This window comes from Alexandromys fortis, unplaced genomic scaffold (genome assembly GCF_014885135.2).
Source record: "Alexandromys fortis isolate MF-2015 unplaced genomic scaffold, M_Fortis_MF-2015_v1.1 scaffold_91, whole genome shotgun sequence".
Classification (NCBI taxonomy): domain Eukaryota; kingdom Metazoa; phylum Chordata; class Mammalia; order Rodentia; family Cricetidae; genus Alexandromys; species Alexandromys fortis.
This window is the reverse complement of record NW_026067968.1, coordinates 6461255-6476751: the sequence shown is the minus strand read 5'-3', so window position 1 is coordinate 6476751 and position 15497 is coordinate 6461255. Positions and strand designations below refer to the sequence as shown.

The window sequence follows — 15497 nt, the reverse complement described above, 5'->3', positions numbered from 1 at the left end:
CTCTCCCCTGTGTCAGAGTTCTGGAGCCTGCTGGCCTACTGGCCTGCTGCGCAGAGCTTCTGCCCCAAGCCCAGTGACTCATTTCCTTTCTCTGGGACAAATCCTGCTTTTTGTGAGATTTTCCTGGAGCAGTAACTGGGGTAGAACTCAGGTGGCAGTTAGGTTGGTAACAAGGTGGGCCTTATCCTCACCGAGCGCCAGGGACCACTGTGGTCACGCAGGCGCTGTTATCTTCCACTCGGCACCCTGGCCCTTTGGGGCTCAGTGTATTCTGTGGGACCCTCTGACCCAGTTAGTGTCCCCTTATCTTCATCCTAGCGGGGAAGTCCCACGTAAGGTAGGAATGTCCTGACTCCAATTCCCTGGGCTCTGTGAAGGAGACTCAAACCAGCACAAGATGGCAGCCAGTGGCAAGCAGTGAGGGGTCCTGCCCAGCTGTCCTGTCCTTTGGGTCTCCTGCCAGGCTGTGTGCCCACTTTGTGGTGGGATTCATTCCATCCCCATACCATGAAATTCTGCAGCAACACATGTGCACACACACATACACACACACACGCGCCCCTCTATGGGGGGGCACCAACTCATCACTACCCTCTAAATAGTTCCTGAACTTCGTGGAGTGGATTTGTTATGCCCTCTTTTTTTTGTCCTCGACTCAACTCTGCCCCAAATCCTAGATCAGAACTGGGGTGCAGAGGAGGTGGCCATCATGCACTTCCAGCCTGCACAAACCAGGACCTTCTTGTTCACTCGGATCCAAGCATGGAGCTAACACGATGGCAGCTCACACCTCACCTTTCCAATGACCCTCTATACCTCCCAGCCCCAAGGTGATCAGTTCCAACTTATAGGCAAAAAGACAGGGAGTGGTGAAGGACTAGGCCTGGGGTCATGCAAGGGTGCAGGCATTCTCCAGGTTGGACCACAAGAGCTGGGAAGCCAGGACTGTAACTATGAACCAGAACTAGGGAAGAGAGGGTTTGCAGCCAACAGGAGGTGAAGAAGCTACTAGAGCCACCCCAATCCCTCCCCCAACTTTGCAGTTCTTTAAATAAACCACTCTACCGTCACTTTTGAAAAGTTTTATATCAAGCTATATAAAAAACAACCACCCTAAATTCTGTCCTGAGTACATGCATACAAAATCAATACTATAAATATAATATTACAAATAGTAATGTCATCAAACAAGCTAACATCTACAAAAATATGAAGGCCTTTGTGCATTGCTTCTACCAGCCAGTTCCTGGCCAGTTTTGTAAGGCAAGTACCTGGGAAAGGGGACTTCAAATCCTAGCCTTGAACCACGAGAAATAATCAAGGCTGGCTCAGTGCTGAGAAGGGCTTTCATGGCCAGAGAGGAGAAGGGTCTATGGAGTAGCAGGTGCTTGATGGGAAACGGAGTTTCTGGTTTCCAGGGGTCCCCAAAGCTAAGGACTATTGGATGACATGGCAAACAGGAATTAAATGTGCAGCTGGACTCAGGGCTGCTGATACGTCTCCAGGCAGATTCGGTGCATCCTGGGGTCCTCAACACAGCAGGATTGGAAGCAGGAGACACCGCGGTGGCATGAAGGACACAGTAACTGCTCCTGGCTCTGAGGTATAGGGTCTCAGATAAGAGATGTGGGCAGCCTCTAAAACCTGGGAAAGCCCACGAAATGATTCTTCCCTGGAGCCTCCAAAGCAATGGGCCCTGACCACACTGAGATTACAGTCCTGTGTCACACCTCACTGTTTGCAGAACTGGTTCAAACCCACTCTGTGTGTGAAAATGTGGCACAGCATCAACAGGAAGCTAAGCACACACTTGCAGACCCCGTGTTCCTGTCCAGACACACACACACACAGGGGCAGCCTATGGGGAGTGAAGAAGCGGGTCCTCCCGGCTGAGTGGCACCAGGAGCTACTTGCAGGGCCAGGGGCCACTACGGAAGTAGTTCTGATGCTGGCTCTGCCATGGCATTTCACGAGTCTCCTTCCAGGCCCCAGATGCAGAGATTATCTTTTCCTTTTTCCTGTGTTTTCAGCTCTATCTCATTGCAGCCCACGGGCTGCAGGAAGCAGGATGAGGCTTTATCACTGGTCCTAGGGAGCTGGAGGGGCACTCTGCCTAAGATGAACCATCATTTACGAGAAATTTCTTGTGGGCTCACAGGTCAGTTTCCCACAGTGGGTTCTGGGCCCCACTGGACAGGGGTCTGCTCAATCGTGGCTGCCAGGTCTTGTTCTAGAGTCAGGGCTAGTCAGGAGCATTAGAAGAACATGGGAGGTCGGTGGTGGGTCACAGTGCCGGTGTCATGGATCATCCCCAACTGGAGTGGTACCAGATGTTCGCTGTGTGCCCGTTAGCACATCAGACATCTGGAAAAGCTAGCCAACTTTTATAAGTGAAAACAGGGGCCTGCACAGCTCCTGCACCTCGGTGTTGATATCCAGTATATTCCGGATGCTCTTGACTTCGCTGCTTAGTAGATTTCCTTTGATGGCCAGGATAGCGGTCAGGTGGCCTTTGCTGGCAAAGAGAGCACCCTGTCAGTCCCACTGGTCATAACCAACCCTGCTCACAGTCCTTGCTGGCCCCCTAACTCCAGGCCCTGATACAGAACCTGCAGTCAGTCACTCTGCCCAGTAGGTGACCTGTCCTCTCTACCTCCTCCACTTTCCAGCCCATCAGACCTTTGTATCTCTCCGCACACCCTTGAGGTGGCTGACTTCTTCCCATCTAGAGTTTCAACTAAACGTTACCTGTCTAGATGGCTTTGTCCTCTCTGACCAGCACCTCCCCCCCCCCCCGTAATTCAAGATGATTTCACCCTCCTCTTCTGGCCTGCAGACATACACACAGACAGAATATTATATACATAATAAATAAATAAATATTTGGGGCTGGAGAGATGGCTCAGTGGTTAAGATGATTTCACCCTACAACCTGGAATTTTCTCTTTCTGCCTCACCACACTGGCGAGGGTTAACCCTCGCCAGACTGTAAGCTATAGGAAGAGGACTGAGACCCGTGCTTCCCTGTATCCCAGAACAAGGCACAGCATAGACAGAGTCCAGTGTCTGGAAGACTGATAAATGACTGTAGTTGGGGTCCCGGGAGAGAAGGATGAGGGATGGGGTCAGTGCACAGGTGGGTTGGTGAGGAAGTAGAAGGATGGACGGGTAACTGCATGGATGGTTGGATGTATGACAGGTGGATGAGTCGGTGGACAAACGGACAGATAGCTGGAATGATGGACAGATGGGTCAATAGAAGAGTGGAGAGGCGGGTTAGCGTAAGCACAGATGGATGACCACACGGGAAGGTGGGTAGACAGGGAGACAAATAGGTATGTGATGGACAGAAGAGTGGGCAAATACAAAGAATAGGTGGGTCGGTAGAGGTGGATGGGGCTTATATGTATGTAGGTCAAAATATGTACATAGGTGATTGAATAGGTGGAGTGGGTCAGCCACACACTAGACTAGGCTAAGCTACGTCAACCCCAGTCAAGACCAATTCATACTTTCCCATCAGAGGACACAGCCTAGGAAGGAACACCGTCCATGGTTGACTGCGTTCTCAGATAGGTCATTAACAGGAACAGGAGGGTGCAAGATACAAGCTCATGCTCCCAAGTCACCTTGAGCATCAGACATTACGATCTCACCTTGGTGGAACCTTAGCAGTTGAGGGGATCGTGAGGGGGACTCTAGTCCCAGCATGCTCAGAGCATAGTGGACCTGGCAGGGACAAACCAGCTACTCAGTTCCCGAGGGCCTCTAGTGCTCACCTGAAGTCAGGGTACAAGGTGGCATATGTGGCCACCTCAATCTTAATGGCGTTGGGATCTTGCAGGTGAATAATCTCAGCGATTTTAGGGAGGGCCTGGTTCAGCCAGGTTGCGGTGGAGCCCTGGAGGCAGAGGGGTGGTTGGAGGATGATAGATATCCCTTTCCCCCAGGGGTACTAAGAATGCAGTAGCTGGCCAGGCTTGGGGAGGGTTTCAGGGTGGGGGTGAGATGTGCTCACATTCTGAGTGCAGAAATGCTGGATGACGTCAGCGTTGGCCAGGATGTGCCTTGCCAGCTGCTGCTGCTGCTCCTCGGTCTTGAGGACCAGGCGCCGTTTGCTGAGCCGGATAATGTACTCCTTCACCAGGTGCAGGTGCACGGCCTCCATGAGCTCCTGGGCAGGCAGAAGCCAGGGGAGATGAGCCATCCACTGGCACCTACCCATAGGGCTAAAGCTTCTAAGGCAAAACACCCAGGAATGCATAGAGACAAAAGTGTGAGCACGGGTGCCGGCCTTTCCTGTGTGCATGTGTAAACACAAGTGTTTGGGGGTATAAACACTGCTAGTTGGTGTGGGTGTCCAGACAGCACCAATCCCCAGGTCCACTCCTGAGGATTTCCTCACCTCCCGGAAACAGTCCTTCAGTTCTGAGAACTCAGGCAGCCTGACGCCCACAGCAGCGATGATTTCCTCCAGGGTCTCAACCGGCGTTGCCCAGCGGGTCTGTGTGAACTTCTTGAACAGTGGCTGGGGCAGGCAAGAGGCAGGATGTCTGGTCACGCACAGAAAGGAAGGACAGCCAGGCGCAGACACCCTCACATAGGCACTCATGACCACAGGGTCCCAAGGGCTTTCCAGGAGCTGGCTAACTTTGAGGTTCCTGCTCCAGATCGGAAGCAGAGGTAGTCTGTGTGTACCTTTCTTCCAAGGCCATGCAGCTGGGACTGGGGAGAGGCAGGACAGCCTGTCTGCAGCCCTGCACTCGCTTCCACTGCCTCTCTCTTAAACAAATAAATTCCTGCATAAACAAGGCCTTGTGCTTCGCAGGCTGAGCTCTGTGCCAGGTCATCCGGGGTCACCCCATGGACTTTCCATACCCACTGGCTGCCCTTTATACCTTCAGCCCTGAAGTTGAGCAGGGACCCTCTCCCCTGCTCTCTGAGGGGCACCCAGGGCATGGAGTTTAGTTATCAAGGGTCCTGAGCCCCAGGAACTGGGAGCCAGGAATGGTGGGGGCGGGAGTGGAAGATGAATCTTCTCTAGATGTTCCTAGCTCTGTGGCCCTCCCGGGCCAAGGCAAAGTCAGGATGTGCGGTGGGTCAACTGGAGAGCGGGTTAGGGCCCCACCACATGGACATCTCCAGAAACACCGCACATCCCCATCTGTGCGGCCCACAGGTCTGAAGTGGGGTCTTCTACTCCCCCTTCCCTGATTTCCCTCCTGTGCCCCGGAATGAACCTCCTGATACCTTTAGGTCTAAAAACAGGCTCTGGAGCAGGGTGTCGAAGCCATGAGCCTTAAGATCTTTCAAGGGCTCCATCAGGTACCTCAGGGAATCTTGAGGAATCTGCCATGTCTGCTCCATAGACGTCCTGGAGAGGGAACAGAAGGGGGTCACGACAGCCTGCCCAGCCTCCAACACCGTGATCCTTGGCCTACCTTTCCTGAATCAGGTCCTTGCTCTAGGACCTTCAGTAGCTCTCCACTCCCTGTGGGATCTAGTTCAAGCTTTCCCATGTATGCCCCGTGCCCCAGGCACACCCCTTCCGCCTTTGGCTAGTCTCTGGCTCTTCCCGCCTTCTGTTCACAATTTTATTATAAAGCTAAACTCATAAATAAATCAATTGCATCCTGCTGACTCCACCCCTCAGCTGTGGCTGCTCCAGGCACTGTCATTTCCCCACAGCCTTGTGACTCTTAATTCCCCTTCTGGGCTCCACCTCCCATCTGCCCTCTTTCCATGAGGCAGATCTGCCCAATACTCTCACCAGAAGGACGGGCAGTTGTTGATGTTGGCGATGATGTTGGCCCTATAATTTCTCAACAGTTTGCTTTTCTCTAAAAATTCATCAAAGGTGCGCTGGTAACTGACAAAACCAGAAGGGGCACATTTAGGACCAGTTCAAACACTGGGACAATAGAAGCCACTCCTCTCAGTCTGTGGGTTGCTGATCTCTCCGGGATCAAGGGAGGGACCATAAGCTCCTAAACATCATATTACAAGCTGTAAAAACTAAGGCTAGAGGAGTAGAGCCCCATTTGGGCTCCAAAGTGCTGCCTGACTCTAGGGTCCCCATTCTTTCTCCAGCCCCCTCCTCTTCCCCTCTGTAACTGGGCCGCCTAAGGGTGGGGAGGAAACGAAGTTAATTCAGAGGACATCATGGGAAGGAACAGCAGGCTCTCCGTGCCTCGTGGCGTATCTTCTTCTAAGCCACAAACTGCTCTGTTAGGGAGCTCTGCTGATGACAAAGTCAGGGAGCCCACCCGAGGTTCGGATTGGGGCAGGGCAGAAGACCTGGGCTATAGCTGACATCCTAAGCACACAGAGAGCCATGTTTCCCAGCGGTGCTGGGGTCCTGTGTGCTTCTCTCTCTCCTCTCTCCTCTCTCTCTCTCTCTCTCTCTCTCTCTCTCTCTCTCTCTCTCACACACACACACACACACACACACACACACACACACACACACGTACCTCCTCAGCAGTGCAGCCAGCTCCACCAGTAGCAACTGCTTTATCTGTAGCCCCACATCGGAGGTGATGTTCTCAGCCTTGACCTGGCTTTGTGAGATGATCTGCAGGGAGAAGCAGGTAAGTATAGCAGGTACCCTTTGGACTGGGACAGGGGCAGAGCACGGGAGGGAAGTGCATGCTGGAACATGGGGCCCATCAGAGGTGAGCTGTGGCTGTTGTGTGTGGGTCTGAGGGGCAGTTAGGGGTACCTGGATGATGTCGATTGCCAGCTCACTGTGGTAGTGGCCATCCAGGCTCTGGGGAGCCACATCCCGGGCCCAGCGCTGAGACTCTAGCTCTAAAGCTCGGGTCATCAGTACCTTCACGTTGGTCTAGGAGAAAAGACGCAGGTCACAGTAGCACTAAACCTGTCACTAAGCTCACGCAGATGTGTCTGTCTCCACGCTGCCCTCTCAGGCCCCGCCTCCAGCATTTGAACTCACCACCTCATTGGACAGGAACACAGCCTCCAACAACCTGATCTGCTTAGGGGGCAGGAGGCTCCCAAGCCTGATACCTTGTAGCTCTTTGGCCAACTTGGGGCTGTTCAGAATATCACTGTAGGCAGAGAGACACGGGCATGAGGAGTGTGCGACAGTAGCAGCCCCTCAGCTTAGTCCACCGACTCTGCAGCCGCAGACATTGTTGCATCTTCTGCCCCTCCCCCTCCCCATGTCAGATCACACTCAGTTGCCTTCAGGCTGGAGTCATCCTGCTTCTTTGTATCACCCCCAGCCACTCCTCCTGCTCTAAACCAGTTCCCTAGTCCTTGTGCCCTGAACCCCTGCCCGGCCCCGTTCTCTCCTGTCCAGCTCACTGAAAGATCTTCTTCCTTTCCCCTGCTTCTGCCCTGGCCACCAACAGTGTCTTCACCCTAGAGAGGCTCTCAAGTCTGATGTGTCTACCAGGCTTCCTCACTTGCACAGATGCAACACAGCTTCTGGCCCCCCTGCCTGTCAAGCCAGCCCAGTACTCCCATCAGGTCAGCCTTGTGGCTCAACAGGAAGGGCTGCCCTGGAACTGCTCTATAGAACTCTCTTGGTGCCTCAAGTGGCCGCAGAGTTTCAGGGGACCTGCCCAGCCCTGGCATCACCTAAGGCCCTTTGTTTGCCTGGAACATAAGAAATGACCCTCTGCGTGCCTCTCCTAGTTTGCATGCACGTGAGCCCGCACTTTGGTTAGGGTTAGGGTTAGGACTCAACATGCCTCCCTTGGGCTCCGTGTTCAGGCTAGCCTTAGCTTCCTGCCTTGCGGCTAGCTGTGCCCAAGTTAGGAGACCCCAAAGCATCACAGGGGCAGGAAGGTGACCAGGCAGGGGGTGTGAGTGCCTGGCATTTCCTGGTGAGTCAGGACAAACCAGCAGGAACTAGCTCAGGGCCCAGCTGTCTGTGGATGTCCCTGCCTGTTTTCCCCATATCCTGCTGGCTCTTTACCTACCACCCTGCTGTGCCCTTTCACTGGCCCTCCCACAGGAGGCCGGCTCAGTACCTGGCAAGCTGTTCACAAACTGCTCACACTGTCAGAACCCCCAGTATGCCCTCCGGTAGACTTTACACTCAGGTCTGGGGAGTCAGTACGAATCCCTGGTCTCTAGTGCTACGGACATTTCCATCCTGTAACACAAGTCTCTCCCCCAGCTGGCGTGATTGACAGGCACATTCTAGGCCAATGAAAGGATGCTGAGGCTGGCCCAGCTGAGTACCAATTGCCCACCTTTGGCACAGTCAGCCTCTCATCTGAGGTGCTCCATTGAGATCTGTCTATCTGTCTCCACTGTAGCTAGCTCTCTTGCTTGGGGTTGTTAAGACACAACAGCTCGGTTCCCAGAATGTCACTTCTCTTGCCTGGAAAACCACCCTCCCTACCACTTCTTCTTTGTATGTTCTGTCCCCTCCCTGCCTGACAGTACATCCATTAAAGTGTGAACTGACTCAATACATAAGACTCCCCGACTCCCCCAGATCTGGTCTCCTCTCAAGCCTGGTGCTCTGGCCTCCTCCGTGTCCAGCTGCATCTGCCACAGCCCCTCCCTGTTTCATCTCTGTTCAGATCCGGAACCTCCTTGAGAATGAATGACCAAGTCCCTTTCTCTGTGCTTCCCTTTCCCCGATTGCAGAAGTGGCAAAGGTCCAGGAAACTGAAGTGCAAAGCCGCTGGGTACAAGTCCCAGCTCTCTCCCTTCACCCCAACACCAGCTTTCCCATCAACAATGTCTGCCTCTGGTGTCTCAGCACCCCTTCCTCAGAGGAGACCCATCCCATCCACTGGCAAAGCTCACTTGGGGTAGAAGTTCTGCACCCAGAGCAGCAGCAAGTAGGTGTCCCTCTCACACAGCTCGAATTGTGCCAAGGTGCACAGGTGGGCCGCGAAGTGCTCGTGGTAGCTCTTGGCATAGGTGTGCACAACGTTGAACTCAGCGGGGAACAGCGGTTTCAGCCGCTCCACCACCACCTCCAGATCCTCCTTCATGGTGCGGCCCATGTGCAGGAACCTGTTCTCGGCCTCCGAGCGGCCCTCGGGCACCACGGCTGGCTGCGCGTCCAAACGCTCTGCCGCCACCTCCGCCACGCCACCCCTCCACAGTTGCAGCCAGCACCGTGGGCGCGTAGCCGCCAGCACCGCCACCGTGGGTGCCGTGGCCGCCCGACAGTCCTCCAGCTCCTGCTGTGATACCACCTCCAGTGCCTGGCGCAGCCGCTCAGGTGGCGCCTCCAGCGGCCGCCGCAGCACCCCGAGCACCTGGTCACGCAGCAGCAAGTACAGCGCCTCCACCTTGCTCTGCTGGCGCACTAGCTCCTCGTCGCTTGTGCCACCCGCAGTTGCCTCAGCCTCCAGCTCCCGCTCCAATGCCAGCACCCGCCACGCGGTCTCCAGCCGCCCACTCTCCAGGGCCTCCTTGACCTCCTCCACTGCAGTGTAGAAACCCGCGTTTAGGACGACAAACCCACCGGAGACAAGAGGAGGCTGAGATCCCAGGGAGGAAGCCAAGGTCCCCGACAAGACGGGGGCAGAGAACCCCATCTCCTAGACTGGTGACTCGCCTAGCTGTCTCACCTGGCCGAGTGGCTTATGACCCCTCCCCTCCCAAATCTGCACCGGGCTACTTTCGTGCTCCTCCAGCCCCAGCTACCCCCACAGCCTACCTGTCGGCGGTGGGCCGTCTAACTCAGGGCTGGACTTGGGCTGAACTTCAGGATCTGATAATCTGGGCTGGCTCTTTTTCTTCTTCTTCCCTTTGGTGAAGACACTGAACATGTTGGCCAGTCCTTTGGACTTCTTCTTCTCCTTCTTTGCAGACTCTTCTTCCTCCCCATCCGGAGCCATCCCAGTATGTTGGGATGGCATCAAGTCCTCAGAGGAAGCTTCTGACATGGAGGCCTCTGATTCTGCCTCAGATGTGGAGCGTGACTTTGGGGGGCTTCCAAGGAAGTCCAGGGTCCCCGGCACAGACTTTTGGCCAGGAAGCCCTTGGAAGAAAGTCACCATCTTCAGCATTGCCCTGGCTCAGGCCTGCAGATTGGAAAACAAAGCCTTCAGAGATGACGGTGAAAGGTCCCTGGGCCCGAGTGCATGGCCAGTTCACAGCCCGGACAGTGCTCTATCCATTTCACCTGTACAGTCACCAGAAACCCTGCTTCCTCCTTGGCCGTGGTGCCCACAGCTTGTCTCCCCAGGCGAGGAGGATGCTGGGGGCCTGAGACCTCCCAGACTGAGGGGGCAGTCTCTGTACTGGGGGAAATCCTCCCTGGACAGTGAAGCTGCTTGGAGGGAAAGGGGACATGAGAAGTGAGTACCTTTCTACTGCACCAGACTCTGGTGAGGAGCCAGGGCACAGGTCGCTCTTCCTTGGGACAGCAAGAATGGGTCTAGAAATTTCACAGCCATGCCACGGGCACCCTTCCTACTGAGACCAGCCTCCACCTCCTCCCTGTGCCTCCTTGCACAGTTCTTATCTAGCTTTGGGGTCACAGATATATACCACCAGCAAAGCACAGCTGTTGTACTGGGACCACAAGAAGAATAGAGCCTGTCCCCTATCCCTGCTTAGGATTGGGGACTTCAGACCCTGAGCAAAGGACCCCAGAAAGCTTTTTACAGGTCAGTAAGGCACAGGGATGCCAGGGGAGGGGAGTGTCACAGCAACATGAGTGTGGGACCCACACAGCTGGTTTCAACCTTACACTGCTTGTTTCTAAGTGTGTTGACACAGTCTGCACAAAGGCTTGTTTCTATGCCCTTCCTGGGTGCCCATCCCGTCTCTTCTCTCCTCAGCAAGGGTGTTATTTAGCTTAAAATAACCTTGTGGTCAATAGCTTGAGCCACAGCACCTGGCTCAATGGCCGGCTCTTCCCAGGTCTCCACATCCCCTGCTGTATCTGGGCTGTTGAGCAAGGAAGACCACCAGAAAAAGCATGGCTAGCTCAGAGAGAGAAGCAGACAGGAGCAGGGCCTCTAAGGTAATGGTGTGGCTCGTTACCAGGGGGTGGCCTGCCTGACCCATCCCCAAGAATAGACAACCCAAGCTGTAGCTTCAATTCACCAAAATGCCCTGGAGTGGCCCTGAAACAGCCATAGACAGCAAATGGGAAGACCCGCCATCACGAAGAAGCAACTGAAGCTGTCAATAGGAGGTGCTTGCCCCAAGCACCGCCAGCTCCACAGGCTCAGATAAGGCCACTTTCCCACAGCCTCTCTGCCTCCACCGGCTCGACTGCCCGGCCCATTTCCTGAGGGGCTTGTACCATAACTGGGGCATGGGTAGAGCACCCTGATTAGACAGGAAGCCTAGGCTCCTCCACCCCAGCTCTTGACATCCTTTACTAGGTGGCTTAAACAGAGATACCCCACTTTTTAAAACCTCACGAGGCCTGACAATTCCACTTAGGACCATGCAGTGTTTAAGGCCTGTGCCACCCTATTTGCCTATCTGCATGGCAAACACCCAAAAAGGCTGGTCTAGCTGATGGAGCTACCCAGCAGCAACCTGAATATCTGGATGCAATTGCCCTTCAGTGCAGGGTTAGTCTGTGGGTACAGGAAGAGGGACCAGCTGTGGGCTCAGCCATACCGTATCTCACCAGTGTTAGGGCTGAACAACCCCCTTCCTCAGTCGGCCTCAGTGTTGCCATTATGAAATGAGGATGAGCCCAGCTACTCACAGTGCTGCTCAGAAGATGTGGCAAAATCTCAGGCCAGGAACGTGGCACCAGATGGACCTCATAGAGTGAGTCCCCTGTGTCCTTGTGACCTCAGGCTCCCCAGGGAGCAGGAGGAGTAATGAGGTGATGGCTCCAGGTGGACCCACTGAGACAGGAAGGGGCCTGCTCAGAGGCACGTGGAATGGCTGCAGCTGGTGTCACCTACCTTCATTCTAAATGCCCCTGGTCCACAGAGAGCCTCACTGGTCTTGCAACCTACTGTCTCTTTCACCGGGTGGCAGGAGAGCGTGCCCATGTCTCACTAGAGACTACCCAGGCAGAGAATCCCGCGGGTGTTGGAATCTTCCCATTATGAACCTGCGACTCCCTAGCTTTGTCCCCGTCCCTACACACTGCCTTTCTCCGGAGAGAGTCCTGTGCTGCACGCCGGGAACCCGGTCCCTGGCTCAAGAGGTTCAGAGTAAAATTTCTAAGGCCCTACCAGTGAGTATGCTGGAGGTCACGGGACCTCGGAATATCCCGCGTCTTCTTGGCCACTCAGGGCCATTCCCTCGGGGAGTCCTGCCGGAGATTCAGGGTCAGAACCCGAGAGGAAGCTACACAGAGCGGTAGGGACAGGGGCACGCCGGTGGAGGTCACTTACTGTGTCCGGGACAGGACGCCTTAGTCCTGGCCCTGTCCAGAGCAGAGCCTGAAATAATCTCAGGCTCCGCCCGGGCTCCGCCTGCCCCTCGAGCTGCAACCGCGGAAAATCCGCGGGCGGAGGCCAAGGACCCCAGCAAGTCCAGAGCTGGGGGCGGGGTTGGGACGGTAGAGAGAGAGGCGGGGTCGCTTCGTTGTTCCCAACTGCCTTGAAAAGCGTGGCAGAGCTGGCTGAGCGTGGCCCGACTGTGTGCGCGCAGGGAAGGGCATCAGGGGGACCACAAGTTCCGCCAAGCGCGGGGCCATTGTCCCACGACGGTCTCTGATTGGCTGCCAAGCAGAGGCGCACGCCCAGAGTCGCTGTTCCGCGTCACAAAAGTCAGCACCTACTTAGGTCTGGGGAGCGCCCTGTACCACTCAACGCCTTGGCCACGTGCTGTTACCCCTCTGAGCACCACTGAGTCCGTGGAAGCCTGGAAGACAAGCTTCCTGAAGGAGGCGTCCTAAAGCAGCGGGGCACACCGATCGTACTGGGATCTCTCAAGACATCTCCTTACCAAACCTTGAGTGTTAGGGGAGGCTTCATCTTTACCCAGAGGTCACACAGGCAGACACCCCTCACTGAGCCTCTGCGGGGCTCCCACTGGCAAGCTTTCTCAGGCTGGGTTTGGCCCGGATCCTTAGAATTCCTCCTGCAGGTTTTTTCTCAAGATCTGCCTAGGGAGGCTGGGGTTGTAGGCCAGTATAGGAAGCGGGGTGCTTCACCCCTTAGGAATTTCTGCCCCCTGGAAGATGGGCTCACTCAGGAATTTCCCCCTGCTAGACACCGGTTTCTTTTTTGCCTCACTTAGAGTTCGGCTCCTCCCTGTCTTTTGTTTGGGTCCTCTCTTTTTTCCCCTGACAGCCTAAGCTGGACTTTGAAGGGAGAAGAACGGCAGCTGAGTAGGGGTTATGTTTAGGGGTTGTCCCTGGAACTCAGAACTTCCTCTTCCCTCCTGGGAGCAGTGGCCAAGTGCCAGGTTTAAGTCGCTCCTCCATCCTATCCCTAGGCAGATTGTAGAAGGCAAGTACAGAAAGTTGCTGGGCATGGTAGTGCACACCTTTAATCACAGCACTAGGGAGGCAGAGCAGACAGACTCTATGAGTTTGAGGCCAGCCTGGTCTACATAGCAAGTTCCAGGTAGGCAAAACTACGCAGTGAGACTCTGTCTCAAAAAACAAACATAAAAGTCAGGTACCACCTCTTCTCCCAAGGTCCTAATGGGTGACATTTTTAAATTAGCCCACAGAGCTCAAACTGGGGTTTATTGCCTCTGTTCCACAGGAGACCAAGAACTTAGGGTTCCACCACACTTATCCAAAGACAAAAGAGGACAGAAAACCAGGAGTCCTAGCTTACCACCTCCTGGCTGCTTCTTGATACAATGTGCTACCTCACTAGAGTCTCCCCAGCCTCTGCTGTATCCATCCAATTCCTAATTTCAAACGGGTTAGGGAATGGCTGGGAAACTCCACAGGTAGGGTTGAGAGAGGGAAGCCAGACCTTCAAACACCCGCATCTGCTCAGAGCCTCTGGGCTCTGTGGGACGGATGTTGGACTGACAGTTTTGTCCCAAGATGCCCACAGTAACTTCCTCAGAGTGCAGCCAGGGTTGGCAGGAGCTAGTGCCACCCATCTTGTGTGGGCACACTTAGCGCTTCTCTGAGTTCAGGGTGAGTGCCAAAGGTCCTATGGGAAGTTTCCAACAGAGAAGAAATGTGGAAATTGGGCTATGTGGGTATCCAAGGGCCACAAATCATGTGGTCCTCAGGGACCTAGATAGTTTAACATCTCTCCATAGTCCACCAAAGGTCTGCTGAGATGGTTCCCACAGGAGAGAAGTAGCTGGAACAATTTGCTTGAAAAGCTGCTGTCCCAGCTCCAATTCCTGGCAACTTGAAAGTCAGAGCAACAAAGTCTCCTAGTCCTGCATAGACGTCCTGTGGGCCAGTGCCTGGCTGGGAGCAGTGGCAAACTACCTGCACACAGCCCAGGTTTTCTGCTCGTTGTTTGTTTGTTTGAGGTAAGAGCTTTATAGCCCAGGCTAGCCTGGAACTCAAACTCTCTCTATTCTATATTCTGGGCACTGGGATAACAGGCTAGCGCCATCATGGGCTCTCTCCTTTGTGTGTTTAATTATAATATATACATAACACAAAATGTACCATTTTAATAGTGCTGGGCATTCTATCTTCAGCATTCAGTGCAGTGTGTGTGCGTTTCTGTGCGTATGTACACGTGTGAGTGCAGATGCTCAGTAGTTCAGAGAGGGCATAAGATTCCCCGGAGCTGGAGTTACAGGCAGTTGTGCAGCTGCTCAATATGGGTGCTGGGAACTAAACCTGGGTGCTCCTCAAGAGCACCAGGTGCTCCTCATCAACTGAACCATGGTCCCCATTATACAACAACTGCCCATTCCCTTCTATCCCCTCAGCCCCTGGCAATCCCATTCTATGGCTGTGTGTGCCGCATGGATCCCATGAGTGGATGAATACGGCCCTTGTCCTTTTGGGATTGTGTGGTGAAGTGCATGAAGGGAAAAAGACTAACTCTTGCCTTTACCCAAGAGTGGGCCTGATGTATCCAAGAGTTTGGGTCTCTCCTGTTCTAGGAGTGCAATTTAGAATAGGTCCAGTCTAAAAGAAGTCCATTTTAAGAGTTCTAATTTAAAAAGAGAGTCCTGAATCGAGGCTGTTCTTGCTATATACTAACAACACAGCAAATCTAACAAACAGGAATGAGCAACTTTGGTCCTAATCTTTTGCAGGAATATTACAAAGGAGAAAAAGAAAATTTTCCTGGATTTACCTACTCAGACTAGCATACAAAACCACGAGAGCTGGGCGATGGTGGTGCACGCCTTTAATCCCAGCACTCGTGAGGCAGAGGCAGGCGGATCTCTGTGAGTTTGAGACCAGCCTGGCCTACAGAGCTAGTTCTAGGACAGGCTCCAAAGCCACAGAGAAACCCTGTCTCGAAAAACCAAAAATAAATAAATAAATAATAAAATAAAATAAAAAATAAAACAAAACCACAACGAGGTATTATTAAACTGTAACCACAAGTTGCTTCCAACATATTTTGTAGGGGGTTGGGTAGGCTTGGTGTAGGGGTAGGGCATTGTTTACAATGCCTTACTGCTTC

The 15497-nt window shown here is 53.9% G+C and overlaps 1 protein-coding gene across 3 annotated transcripts; it reads right to left on the bottom strand.

The window, feature by feature from the left end:
• Window positions 1-1067: 1067 nt before the first annotated feature.
• Window positions 1068-12681, bottom strand: Tnfaip2 (TNF alpha induced protein 2). 3 transcript variants are annotated; one of them, XM_050154785.1, is made up of 13 exons: window positions 12315-12677; window positions 12153-12232; window positions 9656-10022; window positions 8791-9421; window positions 6956-7070; window positions 6722-6844; window positions 6474-6574; window positions 5771-5869; window positions 5251-5374; window positions 4406-4528; window positions 4019-4174; window positions 3780-3901; window positions 1068-2515 (listed from the first exon to the last, which is right to left on the bottom strand). In XM_050154785.1, the coding sequence occupies exons 3-13, from the start codon at window positions 10005-10007 to the stop codon at window positions 2374-2376; spliced, it is 2088 nt and encodes a 695-aa protein (XP_050010742.1). In that variant the 5' UTR covers window positions 10008-10022; window positions 12153-12232; window positions 12315-12677; the 3' UTR covers window positions 1068-2373. The 3 variants fall into 3 exon arrangements, with proteins under 3 accessions (XP_050010742.1, XP_050010743.1, XP_050010744.1); XM_050154786.1 differs by lacking the exon at window positions 12153-12232 and having other exon boundaries at window positions 12315-12681; XM_050154787.1 differs by lacking the exons at window positions 12153-12232; window positions 12315-12677 and adding an exon at window positions 11672-12106.
• Between the last annotated feature and the right edge of the window lie 2816 nt (window positions 12682-15497).